The 22,137-nt window shown below is 50.6% G+C and overlaps 1 protein-coding gene across 1 annotated transcript in view; it reads left to right on the top strand.

Annotated features, from left to right (window-relative positions):
* Positions 1 to 22,137, top strand: part of LOC147110843 (voltage-dependent calcium channel subunit alpha-2/delta-2-like) — a 2,842,873-nt gene that overhangs the window by 1,845,670 nt on the left and 975,066 nt on the right. Inside the window, exons 15-17 of the mRNA XM_085999971.1 lie at positions 2,816 to 2,905; positions 4,511 to 4,576; positions 5,339 to 5,413. Of these exons, the coding sequence (XP_085856097.1) occupies positions 2,816 to 2,905; positions 4,511 to 4,576; positions 5,339 to 5,413 (231 nt within the window). The remainder of the gene's footprint in view (positions 1 to 2,815; positions 2,906 to 4,510; positions 4,577 to 5,338; positions 5,414 to 22,137) is intronic.

Genomic DNA, 22,137 nt, shown 5'->3' with positions numbered 1-22,137 from the left:
ACCGCTGCTGTTCTTCAGCCGTCAACTATGGCGAAACGAGCGGAAGTACAGCACTTTCGACCGGGAGTTGCTGGCTCTTTTTCTGGCCATCCGCCATTTCCGGTTCTTGCTGGAGGGATGTCCTTTCACTGCTTTTGTAGAACATAAGCCACTAACGTTTCCTATGGCCAAGACTGCCGAACCGCGGTCAGCCCAACAACAACGTCAGTTGACGTTTATCTCTGAGTTCACAACTGATATTCAGCACGTGGCCGGTAAAGGCAACCTGGTGGCGGATTGCCTCTCCCACGCGACCGTTCAGCCAGTCCAGCTCGGCATCGACTATGCCCTCATGGCTGCGGATCAAGCCTCGGATCCAGAGGTGCAAGCTTACCGAACCAGCCTCTCTAGCCTCCAAGCGGCCGACGTCAAATTCCACGCCACAGGCACCACGCTACTTTGTGACGTCTCCATAGGAGATCCTCGCCCTATCATGCCGGTCGCCTGGCGCCAGAAAGTGTTTGACGCCATACACGGGCTGTCACATCCGGGCATGAAGGCCTCGCAAAGGCTGATGTCGTCCAAGTTCGTTTGGCGGGGCATGCATATGGATGTCCGCGACTGGGCCAACACCTGCGTGGTCTGCCAAAAGGCCAAGGTGCAGCATCACGTCAAAGCTGCATTGGCCACCTTCGCTGTTCCGGAGCGACGGTTCGATCACATGAATGTGGACCTGGTGGGGCCACTTCCACCTTCTCATGGGTTTACACACATCCTTACGATGGTAGACCGCACCACTAGATGGCCAGAGGCAGTTCCCTTGTCATCCACCACTTCGGCAGACGTAGCCAGGGCATTCATCTCCTCTTGGGTCGCCCGTTTCGGGGTACCGGCGGACATCTCTTCTGATCGTGGACCGCAATTTTCCTCTGAGCTCTGGAACGCTGTGGCTCAGGGGCTCGGCATCAAGCTCCATCGCACCACAGCCTACCATCCACAGGCGAACGGCCTGTGTGAACGGTTTCACAGGTCGCTCAAAGCCGCACTGAGGGCCAGCCTCCAAGGCGCTGGGTGGGTGGACAGGCTACCATAGGTCCTGTTGGGTCTTCGCACGGCACCCAAGGAAGATCTTCGCTCGTCCTCAGCAGAGCTCGTCTATGGCCAACTGCTACGCGTACCAGGTGATTTTCTTTCGACTCCAACAGAGCCATGGTCCGCATCCAATCAACTCATCAGCCACCAGGAGGCAGCCAGGTGTTTTGCACCAGTACCAATGTCGCATCACGGCTTTCAGAACTCCCATGTCCCAGCAGAGCTGAAGAACGCCGAATATGTGTTCATCCACCACGATGCTCTTCGGGATCCGCTCAAAGCTCCTTACACTGGTCCTTTCCGCGTGCTAGAGCCGGGAGACAAAACTTTCTCGGTGGATATCGGAGGTAAACCGGACCACATTTCAGTTGACCGGTTGAAGCCGGCACACTTGGACCTTGACCGCCCGGTCGAGACCGCACAGCCGGCAAAACGTGGCCGACCGCCCACAGTCGCCGTGCCAGATCAAGCGCCACCACCCGCCAGCCCGCCCGCCGTCCAGCAGCTTCCACTCCAACTGTACAGAAGTCGCTCTGACAGGCTTGTCAGGCCTCCTCGCCGTTTCACTTTTTCTGTCAAAGACAATTCTGGGGGGGCGCATGTGGCGGAGCCACTAAGGGATTCCGATCAAATGTATATAATTCCCTTTAACATTGTGTTAACTACAGCCTGAGTCTGTATCTTTGTATATACTGTTTGCATGTACAGAGCGCGGTCCCTTTAAGAGCGCGGGCAAACGCGATGACGTCACGCCATTCATCACATGATCCCCCATTGGCGGGAAAAACGTGATGATGTCATGACGCCAGCCACGGGACCGCCCAAGCAGTCCTCGTGGAGTCTCCGAACTGACTAGACCTGTTTTCGTAGTTCTTGTGCATTGGTTTGTTAAACTCAGTTTGTTTTATATTAAACATCGTTTGTTGATCGCCTGAGTCGACCTCAGTCTCTTGATAGGAACTAGACATTCCTACATTGCTGTGTATAAGGTCATTTTACAGACATACGTACGTACATACGTACATACATACATACGAATTAGGAGCAGGAGTAGGCCACTCGGCCCTTCGAGCCTGCTCCGCCATTCAATAAGATCATGGCTGATCTGATTACTCCACATTCCCGCCTACCCCCGATAACTTTTCACCCCCTTGCTTACCAAGAATCTATCTACCTCTGCCTTAAAAATATTCAAAGACTCTGCTTCCACCGCCCTCTGAGGAAGAGAGTTCCAAAGACTCACGACCCTCTGTGAGAAAAAAATTCTCCTCATCTCTGTCTTAAATGGGCGACCCCTTATTTTTAAACAGTGACCCCATGTTCTAGATTCTCCCACAAGAGGAAACATCCTCTCCACATCCACCCTGTCCAGACCCCTCAGGATCTTATATGTTTCAATCAAGTCACCTCTTACTCTTCTAAACTCCAGCGGATACAAGCCTAGCCTGTCCAACCTTTCCTCAATAGACAACCCACCCATCCCAGGTATTAGTCTGGTAAACCTTCTCTGAACTGCTTCCAACGCATTTGCATCCTTCCTTAAATAAGGAGACCAATACTGTACACAGTACTCCAGATGTGGTCTCACCAATGCCCTGTATAACTGAAGCATAACCTCCCTACTTTTGTATTCAATTCCCCTCGCAATAAACGATAAGATTCTATTAGCTTTCCTAATTACTTGCTGTACCTGCATACTAACCTTTTGTGATTTTAATGCATCATGGTTGTTTCTGTGTTGCAGGAGTATTTGGATGTTTTGGGCCGACCCATGGTGATGGCAGGGAAAAAAGCCAAAAAGGTTCAATGGACCAATGTCTATCAGGATGCTTTGGTAAGACTACTTTGGAATGGGATGTAAGCAAAGTGTCCATATGGAATCTTCCTCTCCTTTGGAATGGTACACAGGGGTGAAATTGGTCTTGAAGGGTAGCACCAAACGGGCAATAGCGAATCAGCAGCCCGTTTTACACCCTGCTCGAATTCCTTTTCCATTGAAGTGCATCACTCCCTCAGTACTACACTGTCAGTGCAGAGTACGTGTCCAAGCCTAGGACAGGGACTTGAAGTCGCAACGTCCAACCAGCTGAGCCAAGCTGACACTCGACACAAGTATCATTAAATTAATTGAAATACCAAATTCAGCCCAGTCAATGATGAGAGGCAGGACTTCCCTCACGTTCAAAAGCAGACTAATTACATGCACCAAGACAACTGAAGGTAGCTGTGAGTGCGGTACTGTGGGACTGTCGTTGTCATTTTCCTGCAGCAAAATGCACAGTAGCCTGTGCACGAGCATCAAACGTGGCAGCAGAGGTAGGCGGCCAGACTGGCACTGTGTTAAATGTGGCAGCCGGTACCTGGTGAAGATTGGCACAGGGCCAGACATGGCAGATTTTACCTGTCACGCAAACTGGCACAGCACCAAGGGAGTACAGATATCTGCTCTGGTTCTTGGTCATTGGTCTCACAGACTTCTGTTCTTATTTAAGGAGTGTAATGACACGTGCGGCTGAGCACCTGGAATGCATGAGGAGTTTAACATGTTTCTTCATTTAAATTGTTTCTAAACATGCTTCATTTCTATAACAAAGGATGATTGCTTGCATTAAATGACAGACAATTTCTCCGACTGGAACAGATGTTAGAACGTGGATGGTCACAGTTGCATTGTATTAAAATGTATGTATTTTCTGGTAAAGTTTTGTTCAGATCACTGTGAGATTTTCTGTACTTGGAATAAGTGGAGACAATTTCGAGTTGATGAGTAGAAAGGGCATTTCAACTCCCCAGTGACGTTGAGGGTGACAGCACTGTGTAGTGCCAAGCCAGCCAGCCAGTTCAGGAGGGCCCTGCTTCATCCATTGTCTGTACTGAGTTAGCTGATCCCATCCGAGGTGCCCTGGGCTGGCAAGGGGGTAAATCAGCCAGGGTTCCCGCTTGTGACCCCCTGCTGGAGATTAAGCGTGTCTGGACATCAGGCTCAGCTGTGATACCTTTCATGGTTGAATACCCTATTGACCCTATCCAGGTTCACACATGAGGAGTGATGACTTGGTTGAGGTGGTGGGTGAACCCTTAAATAAGATATTTCCCTCCCTCTGTCTCTGCTGAAGGTTCTGACTCTTGCTGGGCCACAGCTCCAGAGTGCCCGCCGCCCTACACCAGCATCTATAGAGGTAGCAAAACCTACAGGTAAAAGAGACAGGGAGGGAAGAGCTCGTCTGAATATGTGTCAGCGTCTGAATATGTGACTGCAGTCAAAGAGTTGTAAGTAAAGTGAGTTATGGGGACATGAGTTCAAGGCATAAACCTGGCTCTTGAGATGGATCAGCACTTAACACGGCCTGTTAGTGAGAATAGGAAAGGTCGCAGTGCAGGGATAAATGCTCAAAATACTGTGAAATGTAACATGGCTGGTTTGATTTGCTATTCCTAGAGCCTTGAGCTGGTGATTACAGGGACGATGCCAGTTTTCAACATCACCGTGGACAATGGCCAGCAGGTACGTGGTTAGGTTGTGTGTGCCATGTTGTGCCAGTCATTCAGGATTAAAGAGCCCACACAAATAGAGCAGAGAGGAGGAAATGGCAGAATTACCCCCCATTTCCTACTAATTTCCTTCTCACCGTAGAACACTTTACCCCATGCTGCTGTCTAGTCTTGGCACAAAACTACATTTCAGCATTCAATTGGGGGTTCTACTGACTCCAAGATAGCTCCTCTGTAGAACTCCTCTGTACTGTTCCGATGGGGCTCCTCTCCAGCATTTGGACAGGACCCCTCTCCGATGTTCAGTGAAGCTGCTGTTAATTGTTCTTGCCACGTCTGACAATGTCGCCCAGCCTCCCACTTGGCTCCAGGTAACACTGCAAGCCAACATCGGTCTTAGTAGCACAAGAGTGAAGAGCTTCCCAGTGCTCTGTGCTCAGTACTGGCAAGCAGTGCAGTTTTAGCTGGTTCAACTTCACCAAAACCTCTGCACCCACTTGGAGGTCCCTAATCCATAGCTCTTGCTCACCTGTGCCCCTCTCTGTCCTTGGGAAGTGGGGTGTGTCCCAATGGGCGTAGAGTACAGGTGCCATGTTGAGCAAAAACAAATGCTACCTGTGAGGGTTTCTGACTAGCTTGCTTTAGAGAAGGGTTTCCAACCATGTCAGAGACACAGGCTGATGAAAAAAATGCCTTGAAATGATACGCTTCTGTACCCTCAGTCTCTAGGACCTCAGTCACTTCAGCCATTCTAAATGGACCATTTCCTTTACAGAACCAGCTCATGCTTGGAGTGATGGGGATCGACGTCGCTCTCGATGACATCAAGAGACTCACCCCTCGCTACAACGTACGTACAAAATGAACATTACACATACACGATTGCTGACATGGATGTTGTGGAATGGGCTTTCAATAATATTTTGGAGACCGCTACAGGCCCATCTGACTCAATGCTCCAACAGATATATGGAGGGAAATCCGGAAGGCATCTTATTGGATGATCACGGGCCCCTGCCTATGACTTTCCGTCCATTTAAAGTGGTCTTCTTCTTCTTCTTAGGTAGTCCCTCGGAACCGAGGATGACTTGCTTCCACATTAAAAATGAGCTCGCAGATGACTGATGAGTCCAATGCGGGACCTACAGACTCTGTCACAGGTGGGGCAGACGGTGGTTGAAGGGGCGGGTGAGTGGGGTGCTTGGGTTGACGTGCGCTCCTTGCGCTGCTTGCGCTTGGCTTGCGCTTGCTCCCGGCGAAGAGACTTGAGGTGTTCGGCGCCTTTCCGGATGCTTCTCCTCCACATTGTGCGGTCTTGGGCCAGGGATTCCCAGGTGTCAGTGGGGATGTTGCACTTTTTCAAGGAGGCTTTGAAGGTGCCCTTGAAGTGTTTCCTCTGCCCACCTGGGGCTCTCTTGCCGTGCCGGAGCTCCAAGTAGAGCACTTGATTTGGGAGTCTCGTATCGGGCATGGCCCGGCCATTGGAGCTGATCGAACATGGTCAAAGCTTCGATGCTGGGGATGTTGGCCTGCGTGAGAACACTGACGTTGGTGCTCCTGTCCTGCCAATGGATTTGTAAGATCTTGCGGAGGCAGCGTTGGTGGTACCTCTCCAGTGCTTTGAGGCGCCTGCTGTACATGGTCCATGTCTCTGAGGCATACAGGAGGGCGGGTATCACTTGCTGCTTGGTGCCAGGTTTGAGGTCCTGGTCTTCAAACACTCTGTTCCTCAGGCGACTGAAGGCTGCACTGGCACACTGAAGGCGGTGTTGGACTTCGTCATCAACGTCTGCCCTTGTTGGCAGTAGGCTCCCGAGGTATGGAAAGTGGTCCACCTTGTCCAAGGCCTTGTCGTGGATTTTGATAATCGGAGGGCAGTACTGTGTAGTGGGGCAGGTTGGTAGAGGACCTTTGTCTTACGGATGTTTAGTGTAAGGCCCGTGCTCTCGTACGCTTCGGTGAAGGTGCTGACGATGGTTTGGAGTGGTGGATCGGTAATTGCAGGCAGTACCAAGTTCAGCCGCACCCAGTGCTGCGGGGATGGAAAATAACGTCTGTCCATCACAGTTGGGCCTATTTCCAACACATGTCCAGGGTTAGACAGCAGTTTCCACAGCAGTCTGAGTGTCCCAGGAACCAGAACCTGTGTCCTTATTCATGCCAAGTGTGGATTAGGGTTCCACAGTGTTAATAATCAACCCTTGATATCACTCACTAGGGAAGGCCCACCTTGGACTCCTGTCAATTTTGAAGCCGAAGAATATCACAGGGCCTGATTTCCTCATTTCAGCTAAAATTGCTTGCTCAAATGTTATTTACAGGCAAAATAATATATAAAAGGAGAAAGACACGGTAAGATAGAAAAGCACAATATCAGACCCATGCAAAGTTCGAAGGGGCCGAACCCTCGCAGATTTTCTCCCTCCCGTCAGTTATAACCTCTCCGGGAGAGCCTCAGAAACCCTGGAAAAATGGGCGTGAATGTAAATTCACCACCAAACTGCTCCAGGACACGAGAAGGCTACCTCCGACCAATGCCCACGTCTCCCACCCCTCATCATCCTTCAACTCCACTTGCTTCTGCATCCGCCCCAGAAAAAACTCACCCACATTTTCAAACTGCCAAGCCTCAGGCCCTCCCACCATCCGCCATGACAGCTCTGCAGGTGCTGATTTGCTCAAACAACCCCTCAGCTCGACTTTCAATGCCCTGTTCCCCAGCAAAGTCGGTCGTACCACTAGAATCTCACTGTAGCTCTGTAGGTCGGATAAAAGAGGCGATTAGATCAATCATACTAAACTATACACTGGATCAAACAAGATCTTTCATATCTAAGGGGGCAGTGCTCTTAATTAAATCAGTATGATTTGGATAGGTTGGGTGATTGGGCAGATGCATGGCAGATGCAGTATAATGTGGATAAATACGAGGTTGTTGTGTATGTACCTTTAAGGGAATAACTGGTGTCAGACTGCAGTACCGGCAGTGACCACCCCTGTATAAAAGGCCCTAGCAGGCTTCTGTAGTTTCAGTTTCCAGGTTGTCTCCATTCAGTAAAGACTTGTCATAATCAACTCCTGCAGTCCGTGTCTCAATTACACACGGACATAATACTGGCGACGAGTAAGAAACAAACTTACCTGCAACTCGGCAGCACCTCAGACGACGTTATTGAAGGTCGAAGCCAGAAGAAAGAAAAAAAAAATAATCCAAAGAAACTCGAGAAACGGGCATCGACTGTGGGCAACCGCCCTCCAAATCATCGAATTGAAAAGTGCAGGAGAGACTGTCGAGAGCCAGGCTTGTTCTCCAGTCTGTGGTTTCCCAGCTAATCGGGCTGGTGGCAGGTAGTGCACTGATCCTTCCTGGGCTGCGGCGGGCTAGAGCTCAATCGGGTGGCTCTGCAACGGGGCCGGGCAGCGAGTCGGGAAGCAAAGAGAGAGAGAGAGGGTGGAGCACACAGGGCGCGGCCAGTGCTTCGCAGCCGGGCAGCGTTCGGACCTAAGAAGAGGGAGGGAAGTGTCCCAGAGGGTCCGCTCCACGACGGGAACGGTTCTTCAATTAACGGAGCAAATATTGAAGCGCGATAGAAAAATAAAAATACCGCGGAGAGCGGCGTTGGCAGCAGCGATCGGGGAGGCGCGAAGACCATAGGGCGTCGCCATTACAGGATAGTAAAATAAATATAATCGCCAGCAACAGCATTGGCAGTAGCGGCAGCGGCGGGAAAGCGCGGGAGGCGCCATCTTAACTTGGCGGGGAAGAAGGAAAAGCGCGGGAGGCGCCATTTTGATCCATCAGGGACGAAGGCAAAGCGTGGGAGGTGCCATCTTAGATTTTCAAGATGCCAAAGACTGGCGATATCACTGCCTTCGATAATGCAACAGAAGACTGGACCACGTATGCGGAAAGAGTCGAGGTATATTGCGAGGCAAACGAAATAGCCGATGAGAAAAAGGCATCGGTGTTGCTAAATTTAATGGGCGCAAGAACGTACGGCCTATTGCGGGACCTGATTACTCCAGCCAAACCGAAGGCGAAGAGTTTTAACGAAATTGTTGCTATCCTACAGGAACACCTAAATCCTACACCGCTGCTGATAGCAGAAAGATTTCAATTCCACAGGAGAAATCAGCTTAAAAATGAGAGCAATGCTGATTACCTTACAGAACTACGCAAGCTATCAAAGCACTGCCAGTTCGGAGCAGGACTGGCAGCTACCTTATGGGACAAATTTGTCTGTGGACTCCTGAGTGAAGGAACCCAGAAGAGGTTACTTTCAGAGAAAGAGCTGACGCTAGATAAGGCTTTCAGCGTGGCAGTATCGTACGAAGCAGCAGCAAGGGGAGCTGCGGAAATACAACAAAAGCCACAGGAATACGGCACCCATGAAATGACACGGGGATTTGCAAAATGTTATCGCTGCGGCAGAACAAACCATGACCAGAAGGACTGCTGGTCCAAGGACAAAATATGCAGGCAATGCGGAAAGATGGGACACATTGCACGAGTTTGCAGGTCTGGGAAGAAGACCAATGACAACAAAAAGGCTACTAAGGAATCGTACAGGAAAGTACAAAAGATGACGGACAGTAGTTCCGAAGACCAGATGAGCGATAGTGAATCTGGGAACAAGAGACTAAGCTGTCTCAAACTTCACAACGTAATCGCAAAAGAGGATCACCGAACCATTTGGGTCACCCTCACGATAGCAGGGTCCCAAGTCAAAATGGAATTGGATACAGGATCAGCTCTAACCGTCATGAATCGACGAGACTACGAGCGGCTATTCTCACACATACCCTTGAGAGAGACATCCATTGTCTTGAGGATGTATACGGGGCAAAAAGTATACCCCAGAGGAAAAATAAGGGTGCCTGTCGAATACAACGGCAAGAAAATACGGAAATTGTATCTCTACATTCTGCAAGATGGTGGACCACCATTATTGGGACGTGAATGGATCAGAAAGATAAGTTTAGACTGGCACTCCATTCAGGCACTGACGGTGGCTGGTAAAAAGGATGACGACGTCACTCCTGGACGATCGTCAACAATCTTAGCTGACGCCAAAGAGGTATTTCAACAAGAACTGGGCACTCTTAAAGGCGTAACCGCCTCGATAAAAATAGAGGAGAATGCAATTCCCAAGTTTTTCAAAGCAAGACCGGTACCATATGCAATTCGCCCAGCCGTCGAGGCAGAGCTGGAGAATCTGGAGAATGCAGGCGTGTTATTTAAGGTAGACTGGAGCGAGTGGGCGACACCCATCGTTCCTGTCATGAAGAAAACGTTAAACAATAAGTCTGAGGAGCCAAGGAAGGTTCGCATCTGTGGGGACTTCAAGGTGACAGTGAACCCAGTCCTTCACACAGTACAATACCCTTTTCCAAGGATAGAAGATATCTTCGCCTCACTATCTGGAGGGAAGCGTTTTATAAAGATTGACCTAGCACAAGCATATTTGCAGATGGAGGTTGAAGAATCCTCTAGGAAGTATCTCACGATAAACACTCACAAAGGTCTTTACCAGTATAATCGACTGGTATTCGGAGTAGCATCAGCTCCGGCGATATGGCAAAGAGCGATGGAACAAGTCCTGCAAGGGATTCCGGGGACTCAGTGTTACTTGGACGACATCCTAGTGACAGGTGAAGATGACAGTTAACACCTTGCCTACCTAGAGCAGGTGCTCACTAGACTACGTGAACATGGGCTACGAGCCAATCGCCCCAAGTGCGAGTTTTTTAAGAAACAGATATCGTATTGTGGCCACGCGATTGATGAAGAGAGGTTGCATAAGTCCCCTGACAAAATTGAAGCGGTAGTTAAGGCTCCAGCGCCTGAAAATGTGTTGCAACTGAGGTCATTCCTCGGATTGGTGAATTACTACCATAAGTTTTTGCCGAATTTGTCCACAATTCTGCATCCAGTGAACGCAAACGGGAGTAGCTTGGAAATGGAGCAATGAATGTAAGCGGGCCTTTCAGAAGAGTAAGGACCTAATCACTTCAAGAGAAGTATTGGCTCACTACAACCCATCACTACCGATAAGACTGGCGTGTGATGCGTCTCCCTACGGCATTGGGGCGGTACTGTCACATAAATTCCTTGATGGTTCAGAGAGGCCGATAGCTTTTGCGTCACGCTCGTTAACTTCAGCTGAGCGTAACTACGCCCAGATTGACAGAGAGGCCCTCAGCCTGGTGTGGGGGGTGAAGAAGTTCAATCACTACCTGCACGGTCAGAAATTTACTCTACTAACTGATCATCAACCTCTCATCTCCATTTTCAACCCTCAGAAGGGCGTACCGATAATGACGGCACAATGGCTACAGAGGTGGTCCCTTTTCCTAGGGGCACACCAATATGACATCGAGTACAAAGGAACTAAACAGCATGGGAATGCTGATGGATTGTCACGCCTACCGTTGCCGACGGTGGAAGAAGAACTGGCAGTGGATCCAGTGGAGTTATTCCACTTGACTATAGTCGAATGTCTCCCTGTGACGAATGCAAACATAGAAGAGGAAACACGAAATGACCCGACACTCTCATGGGTCTATGATTTAATGGTGAAGGGATGGCCAGCACATGGCGAACCACTGCTGCCAGCATTCTCGCCGAGAAGAGAACAGCTGTCAGTGTGCAGAGGAACCTTGATGTGTGGATCCAGAGTAGTAATTCCACCCAAATTGAAGGATAGAGTGCTCAATGAGCTTCATGAGGGTCATCTGGGAGGGGTAAAAATGAAGAACTTAGCCAGAGCGTTTGTGTGGTGGCCGGGAATCGATAGAGAAATCGAAGAGATGACCAAGAGCTGTACAGGATGCCAGAAGGTCCAAAGCGCCCCACCACAAGCCCCTCTACATCCATGGGAGTGGCCCTCATCTCCATGGCAAAGGGTGCACATTGATTTTGCTGGTCCCTTTATGGACTCGATGTTTTTAATTGCGGTGGATGCACATTCAAAGTGGCCAGAGGTAATAAAAATGTCCTCAACCACCACAGAAAAAACTATCACAGTCTTACGAACCATATTCACCAGGAATGGGCTGCCTGAACAGATTTGCTCTGACAATGGGCCACTGTTTGTGTCTGAAGAGTTCCGGAGGTTCTTAAAGAACAATGGTGTTAAGCATTACACATTCGCCCCATATCATCCAGCCACTCCTGGATTGGCCGAGAGGTTTGTTCAAACATTCAAGAAGGCTATCAAGGCAATGTGTAATGAAGATATACCCCTACAACACAAGGTGGATAACTTCTTGTTTGCCTACCGGAATGCGACACATGCGGTTACCAACCAAACTCCAGCCATGATGTTCTTCAATCGAAGACTACGATGCCGCTTGGATTTGGTTAAGCCAAACATCAGAAGAGATGTGGAGAACAGGCAGTTTCAGAATATGAATGAAAGGCCAACCAGGAGTTTTAAGATAGGTCAACCAGTTTTGGCCCGGGACTACCGCACAGAGAAATGGCAGCCAGGAACGATCTGTACACGGCAAGGACCTCTAATGTATACCGTGGACGTTGGAGAGAGCATTGTAAGACGCCATGCTGACCAGATTCTAGAGTCACTGGAAAACGGCAACTCCACACCACGATCTGATACACCTGGCAATGAAACCGAAGTACCAATTGCATCTACCGCAGAATCGGTGATATTGGAAGCAGACGAACCAAACAACGACATTGATCCCGACTCAACCTTGCCAGAAGAACCTGATATCCCAAAGAGGCGTTATCCAGACAGAATCAGGAAGCCTCCTCAAAGACTGAACTTATAATTGCTTAACTTCAACCAATGTATCTAGCAACCGTAATTGTAATTAGTTATTATTTAGTTGTTAAGTGAATGTTATGTACTGTTTATCTAAAAGGGGAGGAATTGTTGTGTATGTACCTTTAAGAGAATAACTGGTCTCAGACTGCAGTACCGGCAGTGACCACCCCTGTATAAAAGGCCCTAGCAGGCTTCTGTAGTTTCAGTTTCCAGGTTGTCTCCATTCAGTAAAGACTTGTTATAATCAACTCCTGCAGTCCGTGTCTCAATTACACACGGACATAATAGAGGTTATCCACTTTGGTGGCAAAAGCAGGAAGTCAGATTGGCCCAGAAATTTGGGTCAGGGGCTTCCCGCGGGTGCAAGCCTCCGACCTGCACTTACCTTGCGCGCGCTGTTGTGCTGTAGGGCCCCGTGGAATTCCGATCCGGGGCCTGGTCCAGCTGCCGGCGCGCAGTGCTTGCGTATCCCAGGGGCGCAGTTAGTTCAATGCATCCCCTGGGATCATGTGGGCCATGGGCAGCCAATCAGAGCAGGGAATGCTCCATTCATAAGTCTGACAAGAAGTGCTGTCAAGACTTATAAATACTACGGCCCCAAAATAGCACTAAACCTTCAAATAAATTTTTTTTTTAAATCACATTTTTTAAATAAACTATAAATTGCATTAAATAACTATTGTAAACAATAATTTAAATTTTTGAAAAAAATAATTTTATATTCTAACGAGGCTAAAAATAAACTTACCTTGCTTTAAAGTATTTAAAAATAATAAACCTGTGGAAAAAATGTTTTAATTTTAATTAATTCACCACTTACCTTGTAAAAAGCAGGCCTTACGCCTGCTTTTTATATTTCTATATTCTGCAGGCTTACGATCCCGGAGAAACCTGTAAAAAAAAAACTAAGTTTGATGCGCACACGCAGCCTCCCCCGCGCACGCGTTCGACCTCTGAACCCCTTCGTTCAGAGGAACGGAAGTGCCGGTTTCCCGCGCATGCGCAGTGCATGCAGGAAACTGGCACTTCCATTAGGCCCACGGGTGAGTACCCCGTGTGTACTCACCCGTGAAGACCCGAATTTCTGGGCCATTATTATCTGAACAGCAATAGATTGGGAAAAGGGGAAGTGTCCTTGTGCACCACTCGCTGAAGGTAAGCATGCAGGTGCAGCAGGCGGTTAAGAAGGCAAATGGTATGTTGGCCTTCATAGCGAGAGGATTCGAGTACAGGAGCAAGGATGACTTGCTGCAGTTGTAGAGGGCCTTGGTGAGGCCACACCTTGAGTATTGTGTACAGTTTTGGTCCCCTTATCTGAGGAAGGATGTTCTTGCCATGGAGGGAGTGCAGCGAAGATTCACCAGACTGATACCTGGGATGGCAGGAATGACGTATGAAGAGAGATTGAGTCGATTCGGCTTATATTCGCTAGAGTTTAGAAGAATGAGAGGGGATCTCATTGAAACTTATAAAATTCTAACAGGACTAGACAGACTAAATGCAGGAAGGATGTTCCCGATGGCGGGGGAGTCCAGAACCAGGGGTCACAGTCTAAGGATAAGGGGTAAGCCATTTCGGACTGAGATGAGGAGGAATTTCTTCACCCAGAGAGTGATGACCCTCTGAAATTCTCTACCACAGAAGGCAGTTGAGGTCAACGTATTAAATATTTTCAAGAAGGAGTTAGATGTATTTCTTAAGGCTAAAGGGATCAAGGGATATGGGGAGAAAGCAGGGACAGGGTATTGAATTTGGAAGATCAGCCATGACCTCATTAAATGGCGGAACAGGCTCGAGGGGCCGAATGGCCTACTCCTGCTCCTATCTTCTATGTTTCAATCAGACAACTACAGTTTGTCAAGCACCCAACTACTCGACTGATATTCTGGCAGCTATCAAACTGTTTAATTCATGTTCTGAGAGAGAGTAACCTGTTTGCTGCCCCTGGAGATATTGGCCTGAGTGACCATTGCCCCTGGAGGTCCTGAATATATGGCTGTTGCCTCTGGAGATCCTGCACAGTGTGGCCATTGCCCCTGGAGTTCCTGCACAATGTGGCCATTGCCCCTGGAGTCCCTGCACTGTGTGGCCATTGCCCGTGGAGATCCTGCATTGTGTGGCCATTGCCCCTGGAGATCCTGCACAATGTGGCCATTGCCCGTGGAGATCCTGCACTGTGTGGCCATTGCCACTGGAGACCCTGCACAATGTGGCCATTGCCCCTGGAGATCCTGCACAATGTGGCCATTGCCCCTGGAGATCCTGCACAGTGTGGCCATTGCCCCTGGAGATCCTGCACAGTGTGGCCATTGCCCCTGGAGTTCCTGCACAATGTGGCCATTGCCCCTGGAGTTCCTGCACTGTGTGGCCATTGCCCGTGGAGATCCTGCATTGTGTGGCCATTGCCCCTGGAGATCCTGCACAGTGTGGCCATTGCCCCTGGAGTTCCTGCACAATATGGCCATTGCCCCTGGAGATCCTGCACTGTGTGGCCATTGCCCCTGGAGATCCTGCACAATGTGGCCATTGCCCCTGGAGATCCTGCACAATGTGGCCATTGCCACTGGAGATCCTGCATTGTGTGGCCATTGCCCCTGGAGATCCTGCACTGTGTGGCCATTGCCCGTGGAGATCCTGCACTGTGTGGCCATTGCCCGTGGAGATCCTGCATTGTGTGGCCATTGCCCGTGGAGATCCTGCATTGTGTGGCCATTGCCCGTGGAGATCCTGCACAGTGTGGCCATTGCCCCTGGAGTTCCTGCACAATGTGGCCATTGCCCCTGGAGATCCTGCATTGTGTGGCCATTGCCTCTGGAGATCCTGCACAATGTAGCCATTGCCCCTGGAGATCCTGCACAGTGTGGCCATTGCCCCTGGAGTTCCTGCACAGTGTGGCCATTGCCCCTGGAGATCCTGCACAGTGTGGCCATTGCCCCTGAAGTTCCTGCACAATGTGGCCATTACCCCAGAGTTGCTGCACAAAGTGGCCATTGCCCGTGGAGTTCCTGCACAATGTGGCCATTGCCACTGGAGATCCTGCACAATGTGGCCATTGCCCCTGGAGTTCCTGCACAATGTGGCCATTGCCCCTGGAGTTCCTGCACAATGTGGCCATTGCCCCTGGAGATCCTGCACAATGTGGCCATTGCCACTGGAGATCCTGCACTGTGTGGCCATTGCCCCTGGAGTTCCTGCACAATATGGCCATTGCCACTGGAGATCCTGCACTGTGTGGCCATTGCCCCTGGAGTTCCTGCACAATATGGCCATTGCCACTGGAGATCCTGCACTGTGTGGCCATTGCCACTGGAGATCCTGCACTGTGTGGCCATTGCCCCTGGAGTTCCTGCACAATATGGCCATTGCCACTGGAGATCCTGCACTGTGTGGCCATTGCCCCTGGAGATCCTGCACAGTGTGGCCATTGCCCCTGGAGATCCTGCACAGTGTGGCCATTACCCCAGAGTTGCTGCACAGTGTGGCCATTGCCCCTGGAGCTCCTGCACAGTGTGGCCATTACCCCAGAGTTGCTGCACTGTGTGGCCATTGCCCCTGGAGATCCTGCACTGTGTGGCCATTGCACCTGGAGCTCCTGCACTGTGTGGCCATTGCCCCTGGAGATCCTGCACAGTGTGGCCATTGCCCCTGGAGATCCTGCACTGTGTGGCCATTGCCACTGGAGATCCTGCACTGTGTGGCCATTGCCCCTGGAGATTCTGCACAGTGTGGCCATTGCCCCTGGAGATCCTGCACAGTGTGGCCATTGCCCCTGGAGCTCCTGCACAGTGTGGCCATTGCCCCTGGAGTTGCTGCACTGTGTGGCCATTGCCCCTGGAGATCCTGCACAGTGTGGCCATTGCCCCTGGAGCTCCTGCACAGTGTGGCCATTGCCCCTGGAGCTCCTGCACAGTGTGGCCATTGCCCCTGGAGATCCTGCACTGTGTGGTCATTACCCCAGAGTTGCTGCACTGTGTGGCCATTACCCCAGAGTTGCTGCACTGTGTGGCCATTGCCTCTGGAGTTCCAGTGATCTCTTTGATTTTATATTGTATTCTGTGGCAAAACCACTAAGAGACTCTTACAGTGACTTACATAATTGTCTGTAACCAATGTTATTACCTCTAGCATTAATTGTCTGTAACCAATGTTATTACCTTTCAAGTTGGCTCTGGTTAAACAGAGCTAGATCGACAACATCGCGCTCTGACGCGATGACGTCATCACGTGGGTCACGTGACGTCCCCTTCGGCAGGAAACGTGATGACGTCATGACGTCAGAGGTAGACGGCGGAGCCAGCCAGTCCTCATGTGGATTGAAAGAGAAAAGACCTGTTTTGAGCTTCTCCTGTAGTTTCTTGTTTTGTAAAGTTCTTAGACAATAAATTCAGTTTGTTAACTTCCAGTAAGTTATAGATTCTTTGTTAGGAGTGCAGAGACTCCTACATTGGTGACCCCGATTCCTCGCGATCATTTTTCGCGGTGAACGCCGAACACAGGCCAGTGATGGAGGCCAACGCAGTGGCCTTGAAGCTCCCCCAATTCTGGGAACAACAGGCAGCCTCTTGGTTTGTGCAAGCCGAGGCGCAATTTGAGCTCCGCAACATCGTTCAGGATCAGACCAGATATCTCCATGTGGTCTCCGCCCTCGAGAGCTCGACGGCGTCGAGAATCATCAGCCTGCTGGAGAGTCCTCCGACTGCTGACAAGTATGTCGCCATCAAGACACGATTGCTGCAGGTATTTGGTCTCACCAAAGCGGAGCACGCTCGTCGTTTACTGGCTCTACCAGGGTTAGGAGACTCCAAACCCTCGGAAATGATGAGTCATATGCTGACTCTCCTGGGGTCCGAGCCCCAGTGCTTTCTGTTTCGCGAACTGTTCCTTACTCAACTTCCTGATCAAGTACAGGCGTCCCTCGCCCGAGCAGAAACCGCAGACTGCGTCGCGCTCGCCGAAGAGGCGGATAAGATTTACGCGGTCCGTCAACAATACTGCGACCTCGCGCAACGCCCCACCACGAAGAGCCCGGCCCCGGCTCCGACAAAGGCGCCTCCGACGACCGGTTTCTGCTACTACCACGCCCGATTCGGCCCGAAGGCCCGCTGCTGCCGCTCGCCATGCAGTTTCATTACCAGACCGTCGAACAGACCGCCGCGAGTCAAGCACGCCGGTCCCGGTACTTCCCCCGCAGCCGCAATGGCGATCGGTGCTTCTGGGAATCTCACCTACGTAACCGACTCCATCTCTGGCCGTCGTTTTCGATGCAACACGGGGGCGCAATGCAGCATACTGCCCGCCTCGGTCATAGACCTCCGCTCTGGCAGCCGTGGTCCCCCTATGCAAGCGGCCAACAGGGGTTCGATCCGCACTTGCGGGAAGCGCCTCGTCCGAGTATGTTTCGGTGGACAGTTTTTCAGCTGGAATTTCATCACCGCTCAAATCTCACAGGCCCTGTTGGGTGCTGACTTTTTTGGTGGACGTGAAAAATCGACGCCTCGTTCGCGCCGCCACGCTCGACGATATTTCGGGGGCGCGCAGCACGGCTGCGTCACACACGATTTCATGTGCACGGCCGCAGCCCGACGATTTCACCCGTCTCCTCGAGGATTTCCCCGAGCTGACGAAGCCCAACTTTTCGGCTCCGACCATCAAGCATAGGGTGGAGCACCATATTTCGACTACCGGCTCGCCCGTTTACGCCAGGGCGCGACATTTAGAGCCCAGCAAGCTAGCGGCAACAAAGGCGGAGTTCGCCGTGATGGAAAAAATGGGGATCATCCGCCGGTCCAGTAGCCCCTGGTCCTCCCCTCTCCACAACGTCCCCAAGCCCGGCGGGGGATGGCGGCCCTGTGGGGATTATCGCCACCTCAATGACATAACGACGCCTGACCGCTACCCCATTCCCCATATACAGGACTTCTCAGCACATTTGGCGGGGACGTCCATCTTCTCCAAAATCGACCTTGTCCGTGGTTACCACCAGGTGCCGGTGCACCCTCAGGATGTCGAAAAGACAGCGGTAATTACCCCCTTTGGACTCATTGAATTCCTGCGAATGCCCTTTGGGCTTAAGAACGCGGCACAGGTGTTTCAGCGCCTCATGGATTCAGTCCTGTGCGACCTAGACTTTCTGTTTGTTTATTTGGACGATATTCTGGTTGCCAGCACCTCCAAGGAGGAACACCTCGAGCACCTTCCGGTCCTTTTCAGACGGCTTCAGCAGCACGGTCTCATCGTTAACTCGGACAAATGCCGTTTCGGCCTATCGCAACTGGATTTCCTGGGCCACCGCATAACCCCCACGGGGGCAATGCCACTTTGGGTCAAGGTGGAAGCAATTGCGGCGTTCCCGAAACCGAAATCTGTGAAAGCTTTACAGGAGTTCCTGGGGATGGTGAACTTCTATCATCGTTTCATCCCCAGGGCTGCACAGCTCATGCGTCCTCTATATGAGGCCCTCAGAGGCTCGACGGGAAAGGACCCTGTGGTATGGTCACAGGACATGGATCGTGCTTTCGAGGAGACGAAAGCCGCACTCGCCAATGCGACCATGTTAGCACACCCCCTGCCGGGAGCCACCATCGCTCTCACGACGGACGCATCAGACTACGCGGTGGGGGCCGTCCAGGAGCAGTGGGTCAACGGCGCGTGGCAACCCCTGGCCTTTTTTAGCCGCCAGCTACAATGGCATGAACGCCGGTACAGTACTTTCGATCGAGAGCTGTTGGCTTTGTTTTTGGCCATCCGCCATTTCCGTTTCCTCCTCGAAGGATGATGTTTCATCGCGTTTGTCGACCACAAGCCATTGCTGTTCGCAATGGCCAAGTCTGCGGAACCATGGTCGGCTCGGCAGCAACGGCAGCTGACGTACATATCGGAGTTCACCACCAACATCCGACATGTGGCCGGTAAGGACAACATCGTCGCCGATTGCCTATCCCACGCCGCCGTCCAGGCCGTCCAATTGGGCATTGACTACGCACAGATGGCGGTTGACCAAGCGGACGACCCGGAGACCCAGGGTTTTCGTTCGGTTCCAAACAGCCTCCAGCCGAGGGATGTGCCTTTCCATTCCACAGGTACCACTCTGCTCTGCGACGTTTCGCTGGGTGCACCCCGTCAGATCGTCCCGTCTAAATGGCGTCGTACGATTTTCGATGCCTTACACGGCCTATCGCACCCTGGAGTGCGGGCATCACAAAAACTGCTGGTCTCCAAATTCGTATGGAGGGGAATACGCAAAGACGTCAGGGACTGGGCGAACACTTGTGTCGTTTGCCAACGGTCCAAGGTGCAGCGCCATGTCAGAGCCCCGCTCGCCACCTTCGAGGTCCCGGAACGGCGCTTTGATCATATTCACATCAACTTAGTGGGACCACTCCCACCTTCCCGGGGCTTTACGTACCTTTTGACGATGGTGGATCGCACCACGAGGTGGCCGGAGGCAGTTCCCCTGACGTCCACCACATCTGCGGACGTTGCTCGAGCTTTCGTTTCATCCTGGGTAGCCCGTTTTGGTGTCCCTGCAGATATTTCGTCGGATCGGGGGCCGCAATTTTCGTCCGAACTGTGGAACGAGGTGATTTCCGTGTTGGGCGTTAAACTCCACCGCACTACGGCCTATCACCCACAAGCGAACGGCTTGTGCGAGCGGTTCCACCGCTCCTTGAAGGCGTCGCTCAGGGCCAGCCTGCTGGATGCATCCTGGGTCGACAAACTACCGTGGGTGATGTTAGGACTCCGCACGGCGCTGAAGGAAGATCTCCTTATCAACTTGCCCTGCCACCTTTAAGAATTTGTGTATATGGACACCAAGGTCTCTCTGCTCATCTATACTTTCAAAATCGTGCCATTTATAGTACACTGTCTTTCCACGTTAGTCCTCCCAAAGTGCATCACTTCACACTTCTCCACATGAAATTCCACCTGCTGTGCTTCTGCCCATTTAACCATCCTGTCTATGTCATCCTGAAGCCTATAGCTATCCTCATCACCATCTACTACGTTGCCAAGTTTCATATCATCTGCAAACTTTACAATGCTGCTCCCTACACCGGCGCCTAGGTCATTTATAAAAATTGAAACGAGTAATGGACCCAAAACTGGGGAACATCCCTGCAAACCACCTCCCAGTCTGAAAAACATCCATCCACCACCACCCTCATTATCCTGTTACTGAACCATTCAGTTCTGGATGAGCAGACATTTTCTCCAATTAAATATTGGGAAGACTGAGGCCATTGTTTTTGGTCCCCACCACAAACTCCGTTCCCTAGCCACTGACTCCATCCCTCTCCCTAACACCTGACTGAGGCTGAACCACACTGTTCTCAACCTTGGTGTCATATTTGACCCTGAAATGAGCTTCCGACCACATATATGTGGCATAACTAAGACCGCCTATTTCCACCTCGGTAACATCACCCGTCTCCGCCCTTGCCTCAGCTCATACCCTGCTGAAACACTCACCCATGCCTTTGATACCTCAAGACTTGACTATTCTAACGCACTCCTGGCTGGCCTCCCACATTCTACCCTATGTAAACTTGAGGTCATCCAAAACTCAGCTGCCCGTGTCCTAACTGACACCAAGCCCCGTTCACCCTTCACCCCTGTGCTCGCTGACCTACACTGGCTCCCAGTTAAGCAACGCCTCAATTTCAAAATTCTTATCCTTGCTTTCAAATCTCTCCATGGCCTCGCTTTTCCCTATCTCTGTAATCTCCTCCAGCCCCACAACTAATTCTGCCCTCTTGTGCACCCCTGATTATAATCACTCAACCATTGGTGGCCGTGCCTTCTGTTGCCTAGACCCTAAGCTCTGGAATTTCCTCCCTAAACCTCTCCGCCTTGCTACCTCTCTTTCCTCTTTTAAGACGATCCTTAAAACCTACCTCTTTGACCAAGCTTTTGCTCACCTGCCCTAATTTCTCCTTATGTGGCTCGGTGTCAAATTATTTTTGTCTTATAATACTCCTGTGAAGCGCCTTGGGAGGTTTTACTATGTTAAAGGCACTATATAAATACAAGTTATTGTTGAACCTATTAAGTATCCAGACCGCCACTTTCCCCTTAATTCCATGGGCTTCCATCTTTTTAATAAGCCTCCTGTGTGACACTTTGTCGAATGCCTTCTGAAAGTCCATATATACGACATCTACTGCATTACCTTGATCAACCTTCTCTGTTACCTCATCAAAGAATTCAAATCAAGTTAGTCAGACACAATTTGCCTTTAACAAATCCTTGCTGGCTCTCCTTGATTAACCCATGCCTTTCCAAATGAAAGTTTATTTTATCCCTGATAATGGTTTCCAATAACTTCCCCACCACCAATGTTAAGCTGACTGGCCTATAGTTTCCTGGGTTATCCCTCCCCCTTTTCTTGAATAGTGGTATAACATTAGCAACCCTGCAGTCCTCCGGCACTACTCCTGTATCCAATGAGGATTGAAAGATTGTGACCAATGCCTCTGCTATTTCTACTTTTGCTTCTTTCAGCAACCTAGGATGTATGCCATCCGGACCATGTGACTTGTCAACTTTCAGTAATGCTCATCGTTTTAGTACATCTTCTCTATCTATTACTATCCTGTCCATAACTTCCCTCTCCTCTTTTAGTGTAACCTTCATATCATCCGCTTCCTTTGTGAAGACAGATGCAAAGTACTCATTTAATACTATAGCCATGTCCTCTGCCTCTACATGAAGATTTCCCTTTGGGTCCTTAATAGCCCAACTTTTTCCCCAGCAAACCGTTTACATTTTATATGTTTATAAAATG

Source organism: Somniosus microcephalus, chromosome 11 (assembly GCF_052327205.1).
Source record: "Somniosus microcephalus isolate GS21.2 chromosome 11, FLI_Smic_1.0, whole genome shotgun sequence".
Classification (NCBI taxonomy): Eukaryota; Metazoa; Chordata; class Chondrichthyes; order Squaliformes; family Somniosidae; genus Somniosus; species Somniosus microcephalus.
The sequence above is the reverse complement of the archived record's forward strand: the minus strand, read 5'-3'. Positions and strand labels throughout refer to the sequence as shown.